This window comes from Chionomys nivalis, chromosome 1, assembly GCF_950005125.1.
Source record: "Chionomys nivalis chromosome 1, mChiNiv1.1, whole genome shotgun sequence".
NCBI lineage: Eukaryota > Metazoa > Chordata > Mammalia > Rodentia > Cricetidae > Chionomys > Chionomys nivalis.
In genome coordinates this window covers 42,948,996-42,976,589 of record NC_080086.1, presented here as the reverse complement: position 1 = coordinate 42,976,589, position 27,594 = coordinate 42,948,996, and the positions used below count along the sequence as shown (strand labels likewise).

Here is a 27,594-nt window from a genome sequence, read left to right as displayed (position 1 = left end):
AACTTCATTATTTTGTGTGCTCCACTTAGGTTCTCACTGTGATTTGAATTAATCTTTGTTGATGATGTAAGGTAAGGACACTGCCTCATTCTCCCCATGTGGCTATCTATCTAGTTCTACCAATGTGATCTGTGCTTTTTCAGCTCTGCAGTCCTTGTCAGAAATTACTTTCCTTTATTTCTGAGTTCAGTGCCCCATTGGTCTGTATATCTTATATTCATCCTTTATATTCTAGAGTTTCCTTGTCTGTTTCCAAAAGAGCCAGATTCAGGGTTGGGAGACATTTGATATGAAATCTGACCTTCTGTTTCCTGAGGTTCATGATCAGTCAGATGGTTGAGGCTGTGTATATACAAAGACAAATTCAAACTTTCCAATATAATTGTCTCATCCTATAATTTAAGCTAAATGATGTGTTTTTCATAACACCAGTGAGACCATAGATCCATTAAATTTATCCTTTCAATATTAATACACTATTTGTGGCATTTCTCGAGCAAGTTTAATGCATACTTTGCTTCCTAATATATTTTTAACTCAATTAATACATAAAAGTTTGCCGTAATTCCATCTTAGAGTTCGGAAAGGTACGTTTAGACACTTAACTTTATAGTATGAATTAAGATTGGGGAGTAAACTCTGGCAGAATGTTTTTGAAATTTGTAATTCCCTTGAACTAGCTTTGAAGTTGATCTAAAAAAACGAACATAGGAAAAGCATGATGTTAATGATATTTTCAAAATATTATTCTGCATGTTGGCATGTTACAGAATTTATTGATAAACATCAAAATCAGGTGGTTTAATACTCTTGAAACCTTTTTAAACACAATAAATGACAGAGTAACCAGATTCGGTGGTCAAGTCAAGAACAAAGAACAATGCCAAATGTGTTTTTTTTTTCATAGACCAGCAAGCTTCTAGCATCAAAGCCACACAAATTCATTTCACCGCAGACTTGTCACAGAATGTCATAATTTTATTTTGTGAGACTACTTACAAAACTTCCATAATTAATAAAACAACAAAACGGGTTTAGGGTCTTTTAAAAGTTTCTGCTAACATAGGACTCAAGTATTGTGTTGGCTCCTTGTATTATCATGGATTTTTTTTTTTTTTTTTTTTTTTTTGGTTTTTCGAGACAGGGTTTTTCTGTGGCTTTGGAGCCTGTCCTGGAACTAGCTCTTGTAGACCAGGCTGGTCTCGAACTCTCAGAGATTCACCTGCCTCTACCTCCCAAGTGCTGGGATTAAAGGCGTGCGCCACCACCGCCCGGCTTATCATGGATTTTGATCAAAGGCAAGCATATGATTTACAAAGTAAAAAGATAATACAAAGTGTGTGCATAAAGTGAGAGCTTGCTGTGTTCTGAACACTGGGGTTATGTGTACTGTTCTTAGTGAAGGTTTCTAGAAAAACCAGTCACTGAGTTCTTCAGTACTCAAAGTACAGATAATATGTAAGTACGGTGAAGTGCATTAACAAATGCCCAGTCTGTTCTTAGGAAAGCACTATTAATTCTAGTTAGATGTATAATGGTTCTTTATACCTGGTTGGAATTCAGAACACTAGAACCAGCAACCACTGGTATTATATAAGCTAGCAAGACTTATCATGCTACCCTTTTTTATCTATGTGGCGTCTTGTTAAAATCAATACTTAAGTCAATAGGATCAGCTATTTTTCCTCTGAGAACTACTGCTGAGCAAAGACTACAGTATGCAGAAACACAGTAACATGAGAGTAGATGGAAAACACAACTTTTATGAGCGTTTGATATGTGCCAAACACTGTACACAGAGTTTTATATAGATTCTTGAGATTTGTTTTTAACATAGATTAAATTCTTCAATAATACTGTAAGAAACATTTATGAGCAACCCTATTTTGTAATTTGAAGAAATTGAGAGATAATACAACATAGCCATGGACTGTGGCTGTTAAGTGGCCTTAATATTCAAAGAAGTGTAATGAAAACATAGATGTTAAGTATATACACATTTTCTTTTTCAGACCGAGGGATTGAAGTTAGAGTCTTGTGCATATACATAGGCCAGTGTTGTACCACACAACTCCGTTTCTTGCCTGAAACATATTTCCATATGCAGGTGTTGAATATATTTGTGTTTTAAATAAAGACTTGTAGTGAGGCAGAACAATCATTACTTTATTCAGCCAAAATCATATGACTATTAGAATATAGGAAAAGCTGATATTATTTGTTAAATTGACTTCTTTCATAGAAGTAATTGAGCTTGAAACACTATGGCTGGAAATTTCTACAGAATGCAGCATTTGGAATAGAAAGAATCCCTGAAAACAAATGTCATATTAATGAAAATACCACCTAAAATTTAAGATGTGCTGAGTCTTTTGTGAAGTATTGCCCATGTTTTGCTTTTATTAAGAGTGGCCATTTATCTTTTTTATTTTTTAATTTGATTTTATTTTTTATTATTATATTTTAAATTTTATTTTATATATTAATCATAGTTTTCTCCTCCCTCCTCTCCCCCCATTTCCTCCCTCACTTCCTTTCTACCTGCCCCCCACATCCATTCCTCAGAAAGGGTAAGGCCTCCCATGGAAGTCAACAAAACATAGGCATATCAAATTGAGGCAGGACCAAGCTCTTCCCTCTTGCTTCAAGGCTGAGCAAAGCATCCCACCATAGGGTATAGCTTCCAAACGGCCAGTTCATGTGCCAGGGACAGATCCTGGTCCTAATGGTAGGAGTCCCACAAATAGTCCAGGCAACACAGCTGTCATCCACATGCAGAGGGCCTAGGTCAATCCCATGCAGGCTTCCTAGCTGTTGGTCTAGAGTCTGAGCTGTCTCATTGGGTTTCCCTGTCATGACCTTGACCACCCTTCCTCATATAGTCTTTCTTCCCTCTCTTCAATTGGGCTCTTAGTGGTCATCCCAGTGCTTGTCCATGGATCTCGCATCTGCTTCCATCAGTTACTAGGTGAAGATTCTGTGATGACAATTATGATAGTCACCAGTCTGATTACAGAAGACCAGTTCAGGCACCCTCTCCACTATTGGTAGGAGTCTTAGCTGGGATTATCCTTTGTTGCAGTGGGAGCGGCGTGGCTGCGTCCCCGGCACCCGGCCGCCCACATGGCTAGCTTATGCCCCGAAATAATTACACGGAAACTGTATTCTTTTAATCACTGCCTGGCCCATTAGTTCCGGCCTCTTATTGGCTAGCTCTTACATATTGATCTAACCCATTTCTAATACTCTGTGTAGCCCCACGAGCTGGCTTACCAGGGAGGATCTTAACCTGCGTCTGTCTGGAGTGGGAGAATCATGGCGACTCCTGACTCGGCTTCTTTCTCCCAGCATTCTGTCTGTTTACTCCACCCACCTAAGGGCTGGCCTATAAATGGGCCAAGGCAGTTCCTTTATTAGTTAACCAATGACCTTCCTCCATCATTTCCCCTTTTTCTGTTTAAACAACAAAAAAAAAAGGCTTTCACTTTAACATAGTAAGATTACATATAGCAAAACAGTTATCAAGCAAGAATTACAGTTATAATATTTATATCTATTTTATCTTTTATCATAACTAAGGAAAACTATAACTATCTATCCATTCTTCAACTCCATCAAAGACTCCAGAAGGATATAATATTACCTAAGTAAACAAGAAATCCAAAACTCTAGAAATGACAGAGACATTTCACTGCCTGGACAGTCACTCAAAGTTCCTCTGTACCGTTGGGGCATCCATCTTCAGCCTTCAGCCCCATAGTATCCAGCAGACATTTTCATCAAGCAGGAAATTCCAAAGACAGTTCAGTCACTTTTTGTTGTGTCCTGCAGAATGTCTCGCAGACTCTTTCATGAGTCAGGAACCCCGAAAGACCATCTCACCTTTAGGCAAGTTCAGTAGTCCTCTCTCTGAGGGTTCTCTGTGTCCAGTTTATGCAACAGTCCAGGCAAGAGCAGTTTCTTGCCCAAATGGCTATCAAACTCCTTAAGGAGCCTCTTCGGTGCCCATCTTCCTCTTGAAGTAGCTGGTGCTGCCAGAAGCAGACGTGTCTCATTGTCATGAAAAGCCCTAAATTATTAAAACATTTAAATGCCATATTCTGCAGTCTTGGAAAGATATGAAGAATGCCTATCTAGCTGAAATATATCTCTATATATCTAGAAAATCTAACTAACATGACTACAAGCTTGACTATTGATGACTATCCATTAATCTATATTTCTTAATTATACATTACATTTTTAAATGAACTACACAATCACAATACCTTAATCAAGATTAGAAATATGCATATACATATAACAAAATTGACCTTAAAATCCACACCAATGCAAATTATTCATATCTATATCATATCCCCCTTTAAATGTAAAAGAACATTTATAAACCATATTTGGGAACATGGGCGCAGTTTTTCTCTCCAAACTGCTTCCTGCTGAATGGGGGCGCTGTATTCAGATCTCTTTCATGGTGTAACCTGTGTGTCAGGGTCATCTCAGTCGGCAGTTGAGTGAAGTAATTTTCTGAAGGTGTTCACAGCAACCTTTCAGGAGGGCGTGGTCTATCATACCATATCGGGATAGACGCAATCCACAGAGTCTCATCCTCTGTGAAAACAAAAGAAGACCCTCTCCAAAGCATCATATCCTTAGACCCATATTCTGAAATCATAATACCCTTATATCCATTCTGGTTTAGCTTGGCAGCCCATATAATGAAATGTCTCTCTGTACTTAGCTCCTTCACAGTCAAAAATTTTAAAGAAAACACAATAATACAAAGAATCCAGACTCTCTGTGAATTTTCCATTTTTACGTGGCTTATTTTTTTTATTTCTTTTAATCTATAATTATTTGTACTCTGTCTCTTTAAAGACTTTACCCTTTTTTTAAGACATTAACTTTATTCTTTATATATATATTTTTCTCTCTCTCAAGCCTACGTACATTCATCCAACAGTGTCTGAATCAGTTCTATTGTGAATCTGTAATTTTTTTACTATCCAGGAGCACTTTGTTTTGTGCTTTTAAATCGCTAAGCACTTGATCTAAGCTGTGACATTCCTAGGTCAAAAACAGGTACTGCCTGCTTGCCCCGCCCAGTCCAACATGGCGGAGCCGCTCGTGCCTCTGATCCTTGCACATTGCACCAGTAGCATGGTGGAGCTGTTTGTGCCTCTGAGCCGCAGCACAAAATGACTTCCTTTTAGGCACACAGTGAGTCTAGTTGCCATCAAACAAATCATAACACTTTATTCCAAATGCTCCATTCAAAGACTCTTTCTCCCGCAGGAGCCAGACAGAGATCGCAATGGCGGCACATCCCAGAAAGCCGGCATTTTAAAACAGCCAGTTTTTTCCTGTTGCTGAGTCAGGACAATTTCTTTGCGGCACACAACCCAGAAACAGCCAAAAGCTGTCTTAAATTCTCTTTCTGTCCTTTTTAAGCCCTCTCAGGTTTTACATGGAGTTCATTAGCACGTTGGGTGCCACTCTGTTGTAATAGGAGCGGCAGGGCTGCGTCCCCGGCACCCGGCCGCCCACATGGCTAGCTTATGCCCCGAAATAATTACACGGAAACTGTATTCTTTTAATCACTGCCTGGCCCATTAGTTCCGGCCTCTTATTGGCTAGCTCTTACATATTGATCTAACCCATTTCTAATACTCTGTGTAGCCCCACGAGCTGGCTTACCAGGGAGGATCTTAACCTGCGTCTGTCTGGAGTGGGAGAATCATGGCGACTCCTTACTCGGCTTCTTTCTCCCAGCATTCTGTCTGTTTACTCCACCCACCTAAGGGCTGGCCTATAAATGGGCCAAGGCAGTTCCTTTATTAGTTAACCAATGACCTTCCTCCATCAATCCTTATCGTTTCCTGGGACTTTCCCCGGCACCAGGTTTCTCCCTAACCCCCATAATGGCCCCTCTATCAAGATGTCTCTTTCATTGCTCTCCCTATCCATCTTCTCCCCCAATAGGGCCATCCTGATAGCTCGGTGGTAGAGCATTTGACTGCATGTACCTTTTTAGAAGCATAAACATGCAGTTTCTAAAGTAAACTTTGTTTTTAAATAAATGTCATCTTTAGGATTTTCTAGAGTATGCGTGTGTATTTAATGACTATGCCAGACTATGTGCAGCTCTAATTATAAAACTAAAGGACTTCTAGACAGCATCAGTGTAGCAAGTGGACTATAATAAGAGCATCCTAAGACTCAAAGTCGGCTTGGATACTCTGAGTATATTCTGAACACATTTTTCAGCTGTGTGAGTCATTATACCATTGTAGTAAACAATAGAGAGTGTACAGAATAAGCATAACATCTTCCCTGATTTAATTTTCAGACACGTCTCCAGACTTGGTCGAAGTAGCTCCAACAAGGACCTGTGAGCATGCCTGGAATTGAGTGACACGGTTAAGGGATTTCAGATTGCTTTGTGCCTCTTGGGAAGTTCAGAAAATCATCATTTCAGACTCTGGAATTCTGTTCAACTGAGACTTGCTTGGATGTTTACACTATCTGCTTGCTGTTCTCCTTGCCACTAAATAGTGCTCAGATCTTGATCAGGAACTGAGTGTGTTCCGCAAGCCACCATGGCCAGATGGAGCGTTGGGATAGCAGTTTGTCGACTGGTGCTGGGCTTGCTGATGGCTTCATTCACTGAGTCTTCCATACTGAATAGTGAGTGTCCCCAGCTTTGTGTATGTGAAATTCGACCTTGGTTTACCCCACAATCCACATACAGAGAAGCTACTACTGTTGATTGCAATGATCTCCGTCTAACAAGGATCCCTGGCAACCTTTCCAGTGACACACAAGTGCTTCTCCTACAGAGCAATAACATCGCCAAGACCGTGGATGAGCTGCAGCAGCTCTTCAACTTGACCGAGCTGGATTTCTCCCAGAACAACTTCACAAACATCAAAGAGGTGGGGCTGGCAAACTTGACCCAGCTCACAACCCTACATCTAGAGGAAAATCAGATTTCAGAGATGACAGATTACTGTCTGCAAGACCTCAGCAACCTTCAAGAACTCTACATCAACCATAACCAGATCAGTACAATCTCAGCTAATGCTTTTTCTGGCTTAAAAAATCTCCTAAGGCTGCACCTGAATTCCAATAAATTAAAAGTGATTGATAGCCGCTGGTTTGATTCTACACCCAACCTGGAAATTCTGATGATTGGGGAAAACCCTGTGATTGGAATCCTGGACATGAACTTCAGACCTCTCTCTAACTTGAGAAGCTTAGTTTTGGCAGGGATGTACCTCACTGATGTTCCCGGAAATGCTTTGGTAGGCTTGGATAGCCTCGAGAGCCTATCTTTCTATGACAACAAACTGATCAAAGTCCCACAACTTGCTCTGCAGAAAGTTCCAAATTTGAAATTCTTAGACCTCAATAAAAATCCCATTCATAAAATCCAAGAAGGGGACTTTAAAAATATGCTTCGGTTGAAAGAACTGGGAATCAACAACATGGGAGAGCTGGTTTCTGTAGACCGCTATGCCCTGGATAACTTGCCAGAACTGACAAAGCTAGAAGCAACCAACAACCCCAAGCTGTCCTACATCCACCGTTTGGCTTTCCGAAGTGTCCCGGCTCTAGAAAGCTTGATGTTGAACAACAATGCCTTGAATGCTGTTTACCAAAAGACAGTAGAGTCTCTTCCCAACCTACGTGAGATCAGCATCCACAGCAATCCCCTGAGGTGTGACTGTGTCATCCACTGGATTAACTCCAACAAAACCAACATCCGCTTCATGGAGCCACTCTCTATGTTCTGCGCCATGCCGCCTGAGTACAGAGGGCAGCAGGTGAAGGAGGTGTTAATCCAGGACTCCAGTGAACAGTGCCTCCCAATGATATCACACGACACATTCCCAAATCATTTAAACATGGATGTCGGCACAACAGTCTTCCTAGACTGTCGGGCCATGGCTGAGCCAGAGCCAGAAATCTACTGGGTCACTCCCATTGGAAATAAGATAACCGTGGAAACGCTTTCAGATAAATACAAGCTGAGTAACGAGGGCACCTTGGAAATAGCAAATATCCAGATTGAAGACTCGGGAAGGTACACCTGTGTTGCCCAGAATGTCCAAGGGGCTGACACTCGAGTGGCAGCCATCAAGGTTAATGGAACCCTTCTAGATGGTGCCCAGGTGCTGAAAATATACGTCAAACAGACAGAATCTCATTCCATTTTGGTGTCCTGGAAAGTTAATTCCAATGTCATGACATCAAACTTAAAATGGTCATCTGCCACTATGAAGATTGACAACCCCCACATAACATACACCGCCAGGGTTCCGGTAGATGTCCATGAATATAACCTAACACATCTGCAGCCTTCTACAGATTATGAAGTGTGTCTCACGGTGTCCAACATCCACCAGCAGACCCAAAGGTCATGTGTCAATGTCACAACCAAAAACGCTGCTTTCACCCTGGACATCTCCGACCATGAAACCAGCACAGCCCTGGCTGCGGTAATGGGGTCTATGTTCGCCGTCATCAGCCTTGCGTCCATCGCTGTGTACATTGCCAAACGGTTTAAGAGGAAAAATTACCACCATTCGCTAAAAAAGTATATGCAAAAAACCTCTTCCATCCCACTGAATGAGCTGTATCCCCCGCTCATTAACCTTTGGGAAGGTGACAGCGAGAAGGACAAAGAGGGCTCAGCAGACACCAAGCCAACCCAGGTCGACACATCCAGAAGCTATTACATGTGGTAACTCAGTGGGTATTTTGCTTCTGGTAGTAAGGAGCACAAAGACATTTTTGCTTTATTCTGCAAAAATAACAAGGTGAAGACTTTTGTACTTTTGACTTTGCTAGTTTGTGGCAGAGTGGAGAGGATGGGTGGATATTTCAAAGTTTTTTAGTATAGCGTATCGCAAGGGTTTGACACAGCTGGTAGTGGCTCTCAGCTTCCAGTTTGTGTTTGGTTTTTATCCTTATCATTATTATGATTATTATATTATTATATTATTATTATTTTATTTTAGTTGATGTGCTAAACTCAATAATGCTGTCTTAACTACAATGCTCAATAAAATGATAAATGACAGGTGGGGGCTCCTCAGTGCTTGACCCCTTCTTCTGAAGCCATCAATACAAAGAACTGTGTCCTCTCAAAAGCTAACATATGGTATAGAAGCAGCATTAAATCCTCCGTAGCAACCTGGTCTACAGACTTTTAACTCAAGCTAAGACTAAACTTGCTACTTTGTTGAATGATGGTAGTTGGCTGTACTGTAATGTTGTATCAACTGAATTGAATGTTTGCCTTTCAGCAACCACTTTCCTTTCCTTCCTCTTTTTTTTTTTTGTAATAGTTGAAGAGGCTTAGAACAAGCTAACAGGCAATAGAAATATGTATATCAGATTTTCTAATGTAATGAACTACACGTTAATTGTTACTATATTCTTTTTATCTTTAGTAGACACTTTTAAAAAAGAAAAGATAATTTTGTTGTGTTTAACTCACCAACTTGGTGTATAATGAAGACAGAAGTACAATAAATTAGTTTGTTCTGATTTTTTAGAACACTTGCGATAATGTATCATTTATAGTTCTTGCTAGTTGCAGAGGTAATATCTTTCACACCAATGCAGTCGACAACCAAAGTATAGATGTGCATGTTGTCTTTTACAGTCAGGCCCTAAAATCTTTTGAGTTCTTTTTGTAAAGAAAAAGGTATCCATTTTAACTAAGACATTCTGGCCCAGTGAGATGGCCCAGTGAGTAAAGGTGCCTACTACCAAACCTGATCTGAATCCCATTCCATCTTATGGAAGGAAAGAACTGACATTAATTTGTTGTCTCACCTCTACATATGCTCCATATATGCACAAACACACACATGTACCCACACTCACATGTATATAAAATAAACAAATGTATTAGAAAAAACAAATTAATGGACATTCTAATGAATAGCATTCTCATATTTTCAATATTGCTGACTAAAACCCAATGGAGGAGGTATTCATATAAAGAGAAAAAACCCACATACTACTATAACACTGGCATAATTACACAATGGATGTACCATTATCTTTATTTTACAGTATGCACATTCCTCATCAAAGTCTAAAACACGAGCTAAGGAATGGTTCAAAACTTTTATAGTACTGCTTTCAACAGCTATCTATGTGTTTATAGGGTGTATACTGCCGTGGAGATGTCTGCTGAAATGGACAATTGACAGAAGGAAGGCAGAGTGATTTCTTAAAGTTGGCCATTGTCATCAAAATATTACACACAGTTTATCTCAATTAACAATTTCAAGATTACACAGGAATTACATCTGTGAAGTTCAAAATGGGAGGAGTTAGTTTTGCAGAGTTCTGTGACCATTTAGAGGGAGCAGACTGAAAAGTACACGTAGACAACAGAAGACCCATCTGAAAACCCTCATTGATAATGCAGAGGGAAGGAAGGAAGGAAGGAAGGAAGGAAGGAAGGAAGGAAGGAAGGAAGGAAGGAAGGAAGGAAGGAAGGAAGGCTGTTCCAGTTGCCACTATGGATGGAATGATGGGATGTTAGGAAAGGACTAAGAGGAAGCAGGTGCCAGGTGAGAAGAAAAAAGGATAAGGGAACAAAAAGAAAATCCAGATGAGGTGGGAAATGAGAGGACATTCATTGTCAAATGCTTTGTTTTGTGAATCACCCTTCAGAAGACCATCCTTTTCATCCCCAGCCCAAAGAGGAGTTGGGAGAGAATTCCAGATTCTGCAGGCAAACTGCAACCAAAATAGAGCCAGTATTATAATGAAAAATCATTTTTCCGAGGCTTCATTTGCTGATGAGAAAAGCAAAGGGCACAGGAAAGGTGAGTCCTTTCAGGCAGCCTCCTCCATCATCCGTCAATTCTCTAGGTCCAGTGGTGATTTTACAGCTCTTACCTTGTATATCCCTGCTTCAAACATGCAGGACATCCTCAAATTCCCATTTATCTGGAATAGATTTAGAACAAATGCAAACGAGAGGACCAGCAAAGTATCTTGCATTGTTTTACTACCAAGTACACGTGGGACAGAATTGAAGGTGCTCTGTCTGCAACCATGGACATTCTTGTCTTCAGACATCTGCTGAGATACAGATCACCTACCTATACATTTTGAAATCACAAGGCAAGTCAGCAACAAAGGAGAAGGCCTAGGGCTGTCCGCTGTAGCAAGAAGACATCATTTACCCATGAAACCGTGTTTTGAGCTGGCCCAGAACATGGGTTTGAAAAGACAGCTCAACCATTCTCCCATTCTGAATACAGAACAGGCACAAGGGAATCCAAATGTTTATTCAAAGGATACCACATCCCAGACAAGTTTTGGGCAAATATTTCTTGTAATTGAACTTGAAAATTTACTAAAACTTATTTTATCCTGAACATGTTATTGGGTTTCTTTTTTTTTGATGGAAAACAAGATGACAGAAGTTCTCATTTTGAGTCAAGGATTTACTCATCTCTGCCTTGTTTGGTAAGTTAGGGAGCCGGTTAAATGGAACATCAAGCTAGATCCTCACGGACAGAGGAGGTCCTCTCCATTTCACTCGTGAAGTGGCTGCTGTAGGTCATATTCTCGTCTCACATTTTCCCTTTTGCTTCATGTTGTCCTCTGACCTGATTCTATAGGGCTATTTTTGGAGCAGTGTCTTAAAATGAGCATTCCCTAATTTGCTCATTTAATTAATGACAAAGAAAACTGGAGCCATGAATAAAAAAAGACATTGTGTTTGTTATCACTATTTCTACTTTGTCTTTGCAAAGCACAAAGGAATCGTTGACCAGTCCTTGGCAAACAGGACCCAAGTCCACTTTTTTCAGTTGCTTTCTGAAGACAGCACCATTGTGGTGTTTGCTTTCTGTCTTAGCATTTATTTTCCCAAAAATTTTCCTTTCTTCCTTACTGTTCTCACCCCTGGGGGAATAAAAGCCCTTTGTGTTTCTGATACTGCTGGGAGAACCATACTTTCTGCCTTTTTGTGCACTGAGATGGAAATTTAACTTCTCATATAGTCAAGATACAACTGGAAAATGCTTTCTCATCTCATTTCTATCTCAACCTGTTTGCAAATTAACCTTTTCAAAATTAAAAAGGTGTTAGCTCGGAGAAAATCCTCTCTCTCTCTCTTTCTCACACACTCTCTTTCTCTCTCTCTCTCTCTCTCTCTCTCTCTCTCTCTCTCTCTCTCTCTCTCTCTCTCTCTCGTGTGTGCTAGTACCTGTGTAGGTCATAAGGGGAATGGAGCTGAAATTAAAAGTGGTTATTAAACCTCCCCCAATATAGATAATGGGGTTTGATAGTCCTCTGAAAGAGCAGTACATACCTGTCGGTCCTGAGCCATCTCTCCAGCCCCAAGAGAAGGATTTTCTATATCCAAAATTTAGTATCATCATTCAGAAATATCAATGACTTTAACCTAGAACCTGTAGGTAGTTTGACAACCTACATGTTATTCCCTTACAATTGGGACTGCCTCCATAACACACACACAACACACACACACATCAGCTTCTCTTAGTATTGGTAGTCAGGGTGTTAAGAAATAAGGGGATAGAAGGGTAAATTATGTTGTTTTTAACCCTTGTGATTTCAGCAGAACTTTACAGATCTAAGTGAGTTTCTTGTCTCATAGAACTGCTCAGACTTGACATTATTCATATAAAGTCTACCACAAGTGTATTTCAGGGACCTTCCTGAAACATGAATTCTGAGAACAACCAGGTAAATTTCACACTATTATTTCCAATTTACAGTCCATGGCAAGACTTCTGCAGGTATGCACCAGACAGACAGGCTGACCATATCAGGGTTCACTTGCAATTTTTCTCTTTTTCACAGTACATTTCTCGGGTGGGAAGAGGAGCATCTATTGACTGGCAGGTGAAGCAGGTAGGTAAAAACAGAACCAGTGCCCAAGAAGTGCTGATCTGATTACACTGAGGAGAGTTCTGTCCTAGGCCATGACAAAATGATCAAACTCCTTATAAACTGATATCTTAAAAGGTGGCATTTGAATTCTCCAGTGCATATTAGCACATCTCACTAATAGACAAAGACATAATGAGCACTAGGAAACGAAAGACCCTGTTTTAGTGGACAAGAATGTATAATTTATTGCAATAACTCAGGAAAGAAAACATGAGAATGATCTACTTTCTAGATATCTGCAAGGATCTACACCAGATCATTTACTTAAACTCCATGTCCTCTAATATAAGCATTTGTGAATGTGCCTCAGAGTGGAGCAACTGCTCTGAAACCCAAGAGTTTATAAGAGACAGAACTGGGAACTTAAAGTACATGACTAAAGTGTGTAGTTTTCGACTGCATAATGGTCTATGAGTTAATTCAACCATATTTGGGTACCTGAAGCAGGAACAGTGGCACTGAAGACAGCAGCATCCGTCAGGGAGGCCAGTAGAGGGCCTAACTTAGGATACTCAGCCCTCCAAATCCATTTATTCTACATCTTCAACAAACCCTGGATCAGAACTACAGGTTAGGTTCAGTGTCCCTTGTCCAAAATGTTTAACACCAGATCACATCACAGTGTTTCATGTTTTTGTTGTTGTTGTTGTTTTGTTTTGTTTTTTTGTTTTTGGTGTTTTTTTTTTGTTTTGTTTTGTTTTGTTTTTGCAATGAACGATCATCCATAACCCAAACTGCACCACTTTAAAAAAAGTTTGAGCATTCTTTCAGTGCTCAAATCACTTTCTAACTTTGACCAAAACCAGCCTTGTTTAGCATTTTGGATGAGGAGGGTCAATGTGGAATTCTAAAATGTTGCATACATACTGAACACCTGAAGACTCAAGTATGTGAGAGGATGTGCACTGCTTTGTGCAAATCCTGAGCCATTTAATAGGGCAGGCAAATCCCTCAGGAGTTCAGTGTCTGCTGTGTCCTAGAACCATTCCCTGAAGACACTGGGGATGACTGTAAGTCAAAGAAAGTCATTAGGGAAAGATCAAGGATCACTCAACGGTTTGTAACACTAACCCCATAAGAAGAAGTGGGAAAAACTGGAGTTACAGGATTGAGAGGAAGTAATAAAAAGAAAAAGAAAGTGAGTGGGCATAGAAATAAAAGTAAATTCCATATAGTGATCTCCTGACTTTGTTGTCACGTGGAATCTTCCAGTAATTAATAAAAAATACTCCTAACTATTTTTCATATGAAGAAACCCACTCAGTTCAACCTTATAAGTGACAAAGCCAAAATTCCCACCTTGGATTTTAGCCTGATGTACTGTTCGTACTACTACATGTAGAGCGTGCACTACAGGACCATTTGCAAGCCGGGCAAAGGCCTGGAGATTTAAACACACAAAGGCACACAAACAGAGACATGGGTCATCCTTGAAACAAGAATGCCTCCTTTATTGTCTACCAGAACCACTTATATAGAGATCCTTTACTGATAGCCATGCCCCAGCCAAACCCACCAGAAACCAATCCCCTGCCATCAGGAACTCCTGAGAATCTCATGCTCAGATTAGCTACAAACATAGGAAAGACAAGTTGTTTTGCTCAGAGCAGCTGCAAACATAACAAGTTGTTTACAGGAAATTCAGGGTCTGAGTTCACATCCCCCAACAGCCTGAAGTGTTCACAACTGTCTCCTTTCTAGATAAGAGGTACCAGAGTCGTGGGGAAGGCATCTCATTTGCATGACAGATGTAGTGAAAAGTGAGTCCACCATCTTGAAGAGGGTCTTCCCCAAAAGCTTCCTTAATGTGGTCTTTCTTGCCGTTGGCAAATAAGGAAAGACGAGATGACTCAGTGGATACAGATGGCTGACATGCAAGCCCAGCTAGCAGAGTTCATTCCCCAGAGCCCATGTAAGGAAGGAGAGAATTGACCCCACAAAGTTACCCTCTTTCCTCCACACACTATGGTACCTGTGGTTGCACATACATTTCATGCTCACACACACACACAATTTAAAACATTAAGGTGTATAGTGTTATCCAGGCAAAGAGCTGTTCTTCTGCCCTAAGTAGTCTTATTGTTTCTGGACAGCACTGGTTTGAGATGATGAACTCCCATGGGAAGTGTAGGAAGAGTTTTATACAAAGTAGCTTGTGCCTACTCTCCTGGAACACAGCAGGACCCTGAGAATGCAGTTTTGTGATCTCAGTGGATTGGATTTTTAAACTCTTATCACCCTTCCTGCCTTTTAGAGAAAAATTTCTTGTACTATCTATTTCCCACATTATTGATGAAACTAAAAGCAATACCCTATTAGAAACTCTTGATAGGAATCCCATACACTCATCAATAACACTTGATTTCATCAATTTTAGTATAACTGGCTTAGGGTATTGACCCCACCATGAGATAAGTCTTCTCTGCCATATTTAGATGTGGTGTTAATCCTTGATGTATTTAAACATGAGTATGCATGGCACACAGGTGGAAGTCAGGGACAACTTGAAGGAGTTGTTTTTATCCTTCCATGATGTGGATCCTGGGAGTCAATGTCAAGTCATCAGGCTTGGATGCAAGCACCTTTACCCACTGAGCCATTTAACTGGCCCCTATTTCCTCTCATTATAACAGTATCATGGTCACTGTAGAGAGCACATTAATAATAAAAGCGTGTGATTCCATGGTGCAAAAAGTGAGCATTTGGTGTTGTTCTCTTTATCTCTGTAAATGTGTGTAGGCATACATGTGTGTATATACATATACACATGTGTGTACACATACAGCTGTAAAATATGCACTCATGAATATGAAATCAAAATCATGGCATGGCATGATGTTGTGTACTTTGTTCCATGATGAAAAAAGCATCTTTCCATAAAGTTTTTTTGCAAAGCATCATATTACTAATAGAGCCAGCTCATTCATATATATATATATATCTCCTGGAACATATTCTAGAAATGCTCTCTATATCAAGTACTAGGTTGATGAATATGAGTCTATGTTTTCCATACTCTTTAATGGCAGTCATGGAGAAAGGCAGATGTTCATCTAAAGAAACATGAAATACTGTACAAAACAAGATGTGCCCTGATAAAATTTCAGAGTAAACTATGGAAACTCAGAACTGAAACTTGTGGTAAAAATTCCCATAAGAAACATCCAGGGGCAGGATTGGGAATATATGACAACATGCATTATTTGGCTTCTGCCTTTGTAACAAACAGCTGGGCTTATCAGTTTCATAAGACAAGACTAACTTGGGCTCACAATGAAAGAAATTTTAGTTTATTTCCCTGGCTGCAGCTTTCCTAAGCTTGAGGAATTACCTGGTATGAGAGGGACGTGTTCCTGCAACACCTAGCAACTGGAGAACTGAAGAAGAGATACCATGGTCCCATCACCTCCTCGGGTTGTGGCACAAATGTAACTTGCTAGTTTAACTAGGTCCTGCCTCTCAAAGGTCCCACCCTCTCCCAGTAGTGCCACACACTGAGGACCAAGCCCTTTACAAGAGGACCTTTGGAAGACATGTAAGTTTTAAACCATAACTCTGATCAAGGATATAAGGAGAACTTGGAGATTCTGTTGGTATTCTCAGAGGAAAAAGAGAGGGCTCAAAAAGTCGAGAGTGACTAGCATGGGAGACAAGGGAGAAATTATGACAAGCTTTTGTACCAAGATGAAGAGAACCTGGGCCAGAAAGGCCCTGTGGTCCCAGGTGAACCTCTGCTTCCTTTCTTTGTTCCCATCCATCATAATCACTGGTGGCATGCCTTCTTAGTGAGATGAAAGATGCTTGCAAAAGCGGCTTGATTGGCCTTTCTAAGCCCTAGAGCATCGGTGTGGAATCTCTGCTGCAGTAATCTGTAAGACACAAGCATGAAACAGATGTGAGTCTTCTCCAATTGCCTTTGTCTCTTCCAGCCAGTGGCCTGCAGTTAATATAGGTTTCCTTTAGTGTCTGCTCTAAAAAAAGAATAGTGCTTCTTGGGAAAATTGAAGCAAATAATGTGGAGTGGGGTTGTTAAAGCAGAAATAAACTGTATCCTTGACTTGTCCCCTGCCCATTCAGAATCCTTCTAGTTCACTTGTTGGAACAAACTTCTGATTTGTATATGTTGTAGTAACAAATACTAACAAAGAACAAGGGCTAGTAAGGTGGCTCAGCAGGTGACGACACTTGCTGCCCAACCTGACAACCTGAGTTTCATCCTTAGATCCTGCACAATGGAAGGAGAGAACAACTCCTACCAATTATCCTTTGTCATCCACACATGTGTGGTATCACAAGTGCTCGCTTCTGTGCGTGTGTTTGTGTGTGCGCGTGCGCGTGTGTGTACGTGCATGCACGCACGCACGCACGCACACACACACACAAATAATTAAATGGAACAATAACAAGCTATACTTTTATACCTGCGCCCTCAAGCCCACATATTGCTTCCCTTTTATTTGAAAAAAGTAACACTGTAGTATGGCCTACTACAAAAGATTTCTGAAACAAAACTCTAATACTGTGGGATTATTTTGGTAGTGTGTGTGTGTGTGTGCACTTGTGTTCATGTGTCCATGAACTCAGAAGGTTGGTATCTAGTGTTTTCCTTAGTCATGCACGTCCTTATTTTCATTTAGGGCCTCTGAATCTGGAATTTGCCAATGTAACTAGACCTAAGGACACTTTTGCATTTTACTGCTTATACAGCAACTACTGCACCAACTAAGTCATTGCCCCAGCCCCTTCCTCACTGTTCTTACTTGGATTACCTCCTGATACTAAGAAATTATAACAGCAGAGAATGACAGAAATGTTTCAACATCCATTGCAACCCTTAACCAGTATTTTGTCAGTCGTAATATTGGATGATGTTTTCATCACAGAGAGAAGAGTCCAGACCTTACTGAAGATCCCATCAACTCATTCTTTGAATTGCTAGTTTCTCTCTGGAGAAAGATTTAAATAAATATCTTAATTCCCATCCATTTCTCTTGTTGGAAAGATAAGTTATAATTAGTTCCTATTAACTACATAAGGGAGACAAACCATTGTGTATACACAAACATACACTCACAACGTATTAGAGAATCTGAAAGCCAAGGGGTTTGTTGGATGGGTAAAGCCATTCAGAACTTCAGCTTTGCAGGGAATAACAAAACTTTGCTGAAAACAGACATATCTTTCTATTTCGAGGTTGTGTCTGGTAATAGATTTTTGGAGAGTTGCAGAGAACACACTGGCATTTGGCTGATTGGGGAAACATGATACAATGCTATTAGCCCTTCCATATTGAGGACTTGCCTTAGTTATTCCCATGTTGTGGTAGTCATGAATCCAGAGCACCTTCCATCATCTGCAGAAGCTCTACCACTTGTGAAGATCCAGGACTGTGCAGTTTTGTGTCCAGTCCCAAGATGCTATTCAAACTCACAGCAAAACAGCTTACTCTTATTGGGCATCTTGCAGATCTCAATGGACACTGTAGACACGAAGACTCTCCAGTAAGATGTCTCACACTTCCCCAAACTCTTAAGCCATATTCAAAGCAGCCAGCCATCTTTGTGACTCGAGCGGCTCTTGTACTTTAAAAAACCAAGCGCGAATTCATATGCAATCTCCTTTGTATTCTGCAGCTACAGATCACATATGGAAGGGGAGGTGTTTGGGGAAGAATAATAGCATCAGGGAAGAAAAGGAAGTAAAGTTAAGCAACCGGTGTGGAACTTAAAAGCAGTGGCACAGAAAACACAGACAAAACCCAAACAAAAAATAGGCACTGAGTAGCAAGCAGTAGGCTCCCTAAAATTTCCAGAATATGAGATAGTGACAGCAGAGGGTAAATTGGGCCAGGATGAACTCCTGAGGTTCCCCTGTCTTCCCCTGTGTCCTTTTTCTTCTTAAAAGGCCATTAGTATTTTGGATGAGGATCAAAGCAGTGACATCATTGAAACTTGATTATCTCTACAAACAAAAGTGCATTCTTAGGTATTATGGGTCATGAGTTGGAGGAGGGCACAGTTTACCCATAATTGCCCTATTTTCAAAGCTTACTCTGTACTCTGGGTAGGATATATTCGTTACAGTGACAGTATGAGCTATTTCTTCACTTGTTTTGTGCTGTTATCTCATCAAGGCTTGTTAATAAGTGTAAAAGAAATCTATACAAAGCATTCAGTTCCACCGATTTCTTTCACAATAGATGGAGAAACTGGAGCTTAACAGGAGAGAATAACTTGGTCAAGTCCTCCTGATTACTGAGCACAAGAGGTTAAAGTACAACTAACTTCTAAATCTCACAAATAGGAACATGGGAGCCCATGTCCACCAAAAGATTTCCTGCCACACATCATGAAAAGTTCCTGAGCCTTGTTACTGATTGTCCTAGAGGTGTATAAACTACGATCAGATACAATGTTGACCCTGAAAGTCTTGCTCTGAGCTCTCATACTATGCGTTTCCCTTGTCACCCCGTCACTCTGCCTAGATCCATTGGGCAGGATAAGCCCAAGCTGTATCACCTTCCCAGTGGTACATCTGGCACACTTCTGTACATCTTGGTTAGGACATTTTTTCCCCTTAAAATGTGGCAGACCTCATCTTTTTCCTGTCATCTTGTGCGGGAAGGTGATGGCAAGATAGAAGTAATCACTCACACACTTTTCAAACCAAACTCCATGCTTTCCATGTATTTTTTTTTAAATCAAGAAATAACCGCAGGCGATTATTATAAAATATGTTTACATTGAAGAATGATTAAATGAAGCTGATTAGCATACACATTACCATGCAGTCATTTTTAACCTCTGTGACAAGTCAGCATGATAACGACCTGAAGGAAAGAACTAGATTGATATCCTACATACAGATTTCCCCAAACTAACTTAAATATTTGAACCATAAAATATATCTGACATGTAACTAATCTCAAAGCCCCAAAGCTCCCAGGCTTTGGGAGTCCCAGTTTGGCATGTCCAGTGAAGTTTGGTTTAGGATGAAGCTAGATTTTCAGGTTGCAAAATCATGAGGCTGCCACTCACTCAATGAGCATCTACTGTCTATAGCACATGATCACAGTGTAGGTCTGTAGTGGTCAGGATGAGTAGCAGGGAAAAGAGGCTGGCTGACAATGAGCATCACAGAGGTTCGTAGAAAAAGGAGAAACATACTGAAGATCTCAGCTACCCACTTGGGAGGCGAGAGGAGCACTCTCAGTTTAAATGGCTGTCACACTAACTTCAGAAAAGGCTTTAAGGGAATATAGAGAAAATATCACTTAAAACTGTGAAGAACAGAAAACAGGATGGGGTTGTTTATTTCAAGTTTTATAGTATGAAACATAGAGGAGACAATACTATGGTAGGGACTCAAAAATTAAGAAAATTTTAGACTTGGGAAAGTGGAGAAGTGACAGACAGCGTAAGGCAACAGAAGTTTGAAGGAGAATGAAAAGTATCAGGTATATACTGTAAGTACTACAGTACTTACGCCAGGAACTCAGTTACTGAATCAGAAGGCAGGTGGCTAAATAAATATTTAGAGCCTTGATAATGTTCTATGCATAATGGTGGGTGCTTTATATACAGAATTTCATTCTATCTTCAAAGTAATCCCAGGAGACAAATTTCATACACACACACACACACACACACACGCACACTGTAAAGGGAAGAAAGTGGGAGGATTAGCAAATTAGCCATTTTCTCAAAGTTACCTAAACTGCAGAAGAGTTGTTTAACCCTGCAACCCATCTTATAATCACTGTACTATTAAAGAATTCAATGATGAAGAAAACTGAAAACCAGAGTGAAGGCCTGAACTTCATTCTGCAGACACCAAGGAGCTTCCAAAGAGGTTTGCACAATGTCATCTTCAGAAAGTCAGGAGACCAGCATCTTTTTAAAATAAAACCGATAGATTTCATTCAGCAATTAAACTCAACCAAATGTGAGTTGTTGACAGGAAAAACAGACATGCAAGTTCCATTCTGACTATAAGAACTAACTTTCTTTTCTCTTTTTCTTCTACCAGACCACACTGTGTATTTCCTGAAGTAGTTCACAGTCTCATATGAGCTACCATTTTATAAAATAACACTTGCAAATTAATCTATTTGCTGCCCATAACTGGGCAGCCACATTCATGGAAAATTACTAGTTTGTCTATGAAAATACAAATGCTTGTGGGTAATCATGAGTAACTTGCAAACAAGATCAAATTTGTCATAAATATCAAGGTTGTACCATGTTTTCCATTAAGGTCTTTGACCTATTTTAGGTTGATTTTTGCAAAGTGAAAGGGAGGTTTTATAGAGATCTAGTTTCATTCTTCTGCATGTAGACAGGCTGACACTCTGAAACTTTTAGAGGAAAGAAAAATTAGGGAAAATACTTCAAGTTATAGATATAGTCAAGGCTCCCTAAACACAGTTCCAGGTGCTTGGAAAATAATACCAAATGACAAATGACACTTCATAAAATCGAGATACTCCTGTGCAACAAAGGAAACAACTAGTGAACAAAGATTAAAGAATGCAAGAAGGATCTTTAATAGCCATACATCTGACAGAGGGATTATAGATAGACTGTACAAATAATCAAAAACCCTAATTAATGAGAAATCAAACCTATGCATAAATGGGATGATAGGATAAATAATTCTTAAATGATGAGTTACAAATGACTAATGAATATATGGAAAATATTCAACTCACCAACCATCAGAGAAATGCAAGTTGAAACTGCTTTGAGATTCCATCTCATGGCGATCAGATTGGAAGTCATTTAGAAAACAAATGGCAAAACTGGTATGGATGTGCACTGCTGGTGGTCATGTAAACTGCTTCAGTCACTATGGAAATCAGCATGGAGGTTCCTCAAAAAACTAAGAGTATGTGTACTAGGTAACCCAGCTATACCATTCCTGGCATTTACCCAAAAGACTCCACATCCTGTATCAGAGAGACACTTGCATATCCATGGTTATTGCCTCACTATTCATGGTAGCTAAATCATGGAACCAACCTATATAGTCACAAGTAGGGGAACAGATAAATAAAGAGTGGAACATATGTACAATAAATTTTTTCAATCATAAATACAAATGAAGTTATGCCATTTTCAGGAAAGTGGATTCGACCAGATATGATGTTAAATGAAATAAATGAGTCTCATAAAGATAAATACCATCAGCATTCTCTCATCTGTGGTGTCCACATTTTATATAGATAGATAAAAACATGGATGTATATATGACACAAAAGTAGATACTAGTCAGGCAAAGGAACAAAGGGGACCAATGGAAGGGAGAGGGGAAGGAGGTGGGAGAAACAGGGATGATGGGAGAGTATGAGCAAAATACGTTATGCACTTACATGAAAATGTTCCTAGGTTACACAGTACTGTGTATGGTGAATATATGTTAATGAAAACAGAAATGTGTTTCAAGTTTTTCCATAATATATCATATCTAGTTTAGTCCTTATTGAGCTTCTACTGTTTGTGATTTGATATCAGGAGTATAGCATTGACGTGGGCCCTGCCCAGTTTGTATTTGCATTATTGAAGGACAATTGGACTAGGGATGAGTAATTAGCTCATTTACAGCCTATACTTGCTGTGGAAAACAGAAATGAGATGAGACTGGTGCTGGAAAGGGAAGTAATCTACTCCATTCCCCATGCACAGCTATCCACTGCATATTCTAGATTGTGCTAATATGAAGAGCCTCAGTCTCGTGGGTCTGACTTTGTCACAGTTGCTGGCTGTATGCTGAGGAGGACGTTTTGTGGCTTAAGTACCTCTATAGCAGAGGACTCACAGCAGTTTGCAAATGGCACTTCCATTCATCACAGGAACACCTCTGAGAGGCAAGGGAGAGGTTCAAGCCTCATTACCTCTATTTAAGGAAGAGGAAAGTCAGTGACTAGAGGAGCACCTTTAACCAAGCGTTCAGGAGTGGTAGGGCTTACAGCGAAACTGAGCTTGGATCCTTTGCTTCTAACTTTCCAATTAGAGCATATATCCCATCCTTCAGTGTAAGGTAGAGGCTAAAACGCCTGAAACTTTTGGAACTGTATCAGCTCTTTTCCAGCTCAGAAGAAAAATGGATAATCTGTTAGCCAAATTTCCTCTGTGGTTATCAGTATGATATTTATCCAAAAATTAAAAAAATATAGTGTGTGTGTGCATGTGTGTAATCTTCAGGTGCTCAAGTAACGCAGTAGGCATGTGACAGTAAGAAGATAATTCGCAAGTGTTGGCTCTCTCTTCCACCACAGGCATCCTAGGGATCACAGGCTTGGCAGCAATTAGCTTTACTGATGAGCCATGGCCCACTTTCCTCCTCTTAAAGAGAAAACAGTAAAAATCCTATAGTGGAATCTGTCTTGTGTGAATTCACATTACCATATGGAGGGAAATCTATCATAATGCAGAGTCATCACAAACCATGCCCAGAAGATTACATTGTTGCTGAAGTGCCCAAAAGACACTAGAAAACTCGGAATGAATGCTCTGGAAAGATTAAAGATTGCATAGTACAAATCCTTAAAGTTACCGGTTGAGGCCAAGAAAAGTAAAGTGATACAGCAAAGGTTTCAGAGCTAGGGCACAAGACTCCAGTTGCAGTTTCTTGATTGCAAAGCCCAGTGCTCTGGGGACAGGCATCCGTGACTTCCCGATGGACAAATGAAGGTAGAGAGACAGTGGCATAAGTAGGCCAAGGTCATTTTACTTATTTCATAACGACACGGTAGCATGATGGCAATAAGCAGGGCAATGATTCAAATATGATGGAGGAAGGTCATTGGTTAAATAATAAAGAAACTGCCTAGGTCCATTGGATAGGCCAACCCTTAGGTGGGTGGAGTAAACAGAACAGAATGTTGGGAGAAAGAAGCCGAGTCAGGAGTCGCCATGATTCTCCCACTCCAGACAGACGCAGGTTAAGATCCTCCCTGGTAAGCCAGCTCGTGGTACTACACAGAATATTAGAAATGGGTTAGATCAATATGTAAGAGCTAGCCAATAAGAGGCTGGAGCTAATGGGCCAGGCAGTGATTAAAAGAATACAGTTTCCGTGTAATTATTTTGGGGCATAAGCTAGCCATGCGGGCGGCTGGGTGCCGGGGACGCAGCCCCGCTGCTCATATTACAACACAAATGACTTACACTGCTTACATTTTCAACTTTATCATAATTAAAGACATACAAGAACGTTGTAAGAACAATAGAAAATTCTCTATGAATAATTCTCAGGTACTTTACATCTGTTCTACACAGATTCTGTAGAAGGGGATAGCTTGTCTGTCTTTCTTTCATCTTGGAGAATAATTTATGGACACAGTATTTCTTTATACTTTCAAGGTTCCTGTGTATCCCCAAACAAAGACTATTTTTTTATGTGACCACAAAACTATTTACAAAACCAAAACAATGAGTCAAATGCTACCCAATAAGGGGATTTAATTTCAATTTTTCTGATTATCATTTAGCAACATTTTTATATAAAAAGGAAAAGTCCAAGACTGTGTACTTCATTTAGTTTTTCTGTCTTTTATTCCCTCTTCTTTTTCTGAAATAGTTCCTGGATCTTCCGTTTATTTTATGAGACTGACAGTTTTGAAGAGCTCAGGCTCATTGTTTTATAGAGTGTCTTTTAATCTGGTGTTGAACGGTCTTTTTTCATGATGAGATCCCACACCATTCTGGCAGGAATACCATTGCAGCGGCCCCGCTCTCAGAGACTCTTTAAGAAGGCGCCTGCTCCAAATATGCCCTGCTTCAGAGCCATGTCATTTGGGTATCTATCTCTGCATAACGTCATCCTTTGCTTTTATAGTTCCCCTACTGGAGAATGCTTTGAGAGTAACTATCCTGTTAGCTTTCTCCAACTCCTACCGGCTGACTGCAGCAACCACTGGCGACTATTGCCTGAACTGCTGAGTTTCCCACACCCTGAGTTTGCTTTATACCAACCTGAATCACAAAATAAGCTACATTGCTTTCTTCTAATTATCCCATTCTTTTTTATTTTTCTTTCACACTTGCTTATTTTCCTGCTGTTCTCTAGAATCACAGTGGTGTTGGGAGTAGAGAATTAATATTGAGGAAAAGATTAAAAGAAATGAATTTAGCTTGCTAAAAGGAACCAAGGTGAGAGGCAGCAGTAACTGTACTGATGGAAGAAAAACTGGCCAACTTCTCCATGGCACATTTTCAACGAATTCTGCTCTTCATAAAATTATCTGCATAACGGGCGTCTGGAAACAACAAATGCAGGTACCCATAGCAAGAGTGCTGTATGTTAAACCTTCAGTTTAACAGCTGAATTATTGGGAGCATGAAATCTGGAGTCAAACTATCAAGGATCACATAAACAGTCTGTCACTTACTTAGACCAGACCTTTACCTCTGTAAGTCTTTTCTCTCACCTACAGAAGAGATACAATACTAGTAATTGTCGTCCCATGGGATGCTAAAGACAATGCTTTTAAAGTAATAAACACAGAGATTGCTTTCCAACCTACATAACCAAGCAACATTTCTCAGGAATGAGTGTTCTACTTTTATGGTATTGAAGTAGCCACTGGCCATTGAAAACAAAGTAAAATTAATCTTTTTCCATTAAGAGTCCATCACATAATGATAAAAAACACCCATATCTTCACTATAATGTGACATTACGGTCAATATGAATATAACAATATATGCCAACAGAGAACGTGAAGTTATTTTTTTCAGTGCTTGGAACTGCAGCCAGGCCTGGTGCACGATAAGTACTTACTCCACTAAGCTACATCGTAAGCCCAAGGGTCATTAGTTTATGACTGAGCCTTTTTTACATTAAAAAGCAAAAATGTGAATAAAATTCCAGTGGCTATAACAGTGTAGTCAAGGAACGGGGGTAAAATATTTCTAGAAATGTAAATGGCTCGGTGTAATTAGAGCACAGACCCAAATCTGGAATGGGTCTGTGAAGGGAGTATTTCTCCAGTTTACTTATGGAGTAGCTGCATCAACAAACATTGTTTGGACATTTACTGTGTCTTGAGCATGCAATAAGAATGAAACCAGGAATAATCATAGTTTATTTTAACTCATGGCACTCAGCTCCTATCTGGAAATATTAGCTTTGAGGGTGCCATGAGAGGTTTCAGCTAATATCTATGCAAACCGTTTATAGGAACACAAGGGCAGAACTGCATGAACCCACTCTGCAAAGCGATCAGTTTTGTCAGAGGTTAGAAATGAATACAGGTTAGCGCTAGTAACATCAAGGCCCTGCATTTACATAAATATCATCCATAATGGAGCTCACATTTGTCATTTGATTCTATGTACAATCCTGAATTAAGTAAGAGAGGTATAATTATCTTAGTGTCTAGATACAGAAACTCCAGTTCAGAATATTAAATGCTCAAGGTCGCAAGAAAATTCTCTACAGAGTTCACAACTACATGGCAGATAATTTACTGTGGCACAATGTGGAAGAAGTCAATCAGGAAGATATAATGGGCCATCCCTCCCAGCTGGCCATTTCCTGACACTCTAGTATAATGCCTGGAAGAAACTAACCAAGGTAAGGAATGACTGTAATTGCCAAGTTAAAAAAAAAACCAATGTTTTTCTTTTGTCAACAGCAAAAGCTTAGCAAATGCATCCTTACATTGAAGACACCTTGCTACAATTTCATAAAGTAGATCTTTTTTTAAAAAATATTTATTTTATCTGTATGTGTATGGGTATTTTGCCTGAATATACAGATCTGTGCATTACACTCATGTCTGGTACAATGGAGTCCCTGTAGAGGAGCAGCCAGAGTGCTCTTAACCATGAACCTTCTGTCCAACCTTCCCCATCACCATAAAGTATAGATTTTACTAACAGTGACACAGATGAGAACTTTAAGGGCAAAACTAGGGTTATTTCTTTGTCTAGTGGCACACAATAAACAGGTAAAAGGAGATTGGAGATGACCATATTGCTTATAGCATCTCTGAGGCTAGGGGTGTAACCTGGAACACTTTCCTTTAGCATTCTATTAGCATGTGTCTATTCAGTCTTGAGACCAAGGAATACAAATAATCACACAGCATCAAGTCATGGGCAATGCCTCTATGCTCTTGGAAAGAAGATCCCAGTGTTTTCATAACTCTGTTTAAAGTATATAGGTGAGGATAAAAGCACTTAGGGAAATAATAGGATCTGAAGTGTTCGAACATTTTGTTCTACTTACCAACCTTTCTTCACTCTGCCATAAAACACCCTGATATCTGAATATGCAGCTTTCTAATAGTTCCCTTTCATTCAGACATCTGCATGGCTACATGCCACTTCTCATTATCCTGGAAAACTTAGTTCTTGATTTTCAGTTACTTTCTCTAATTCTTCTGTCATAATACCTGATGACTTCAATACCCATGTAGATAATCTTTCCAATTGGCATTGCCTTGTCCTTCATGTCTGTCTATTAGTCCCACCCATACACAACCTCAGTCATTCACACCATGGTATTCCTCATCATTCCATACTCTAATTTCAAGTGCCTGAGGAAAATAGACCCATCCTTCACCTCTTGCTATTCATGCTCACTTCTGTCATTCACACCAACCCAGACCAAGGAATCTATTCAAGCTAAAGC

At 39.9% G+C, this 27,594-nt stretch overlaps 1 protein-coding gene across 1 annotated transcript in view; it reads left to right on the top strand.

Annotated features, from left to right (window-relative positions):
* Positions 1-9,564, top strand: part of Lrrn1 (leucine rich repeat neuronal 1) — a 48,765-nt gene extending 39,201 nt beyond the window's left edge. Inside the window, exon 2 of the mRNA XM_057788507.1 lies at positions 6,347-9,564. Within this exon, the coding sequence (XP_057644490.1) occupies positions 6,597-8,747 (2,151 nt within the window). The 5' untranslated portion in view covers positions 6,347-6,596 and the 3' untranslated portion in view covers positions 8,748-9,564. The remainder of the gene's footprint in view (positions 1-6,346) is intronic.
* Positions 9,565-27,594: the final 18,030 nt, after the last annotated feature.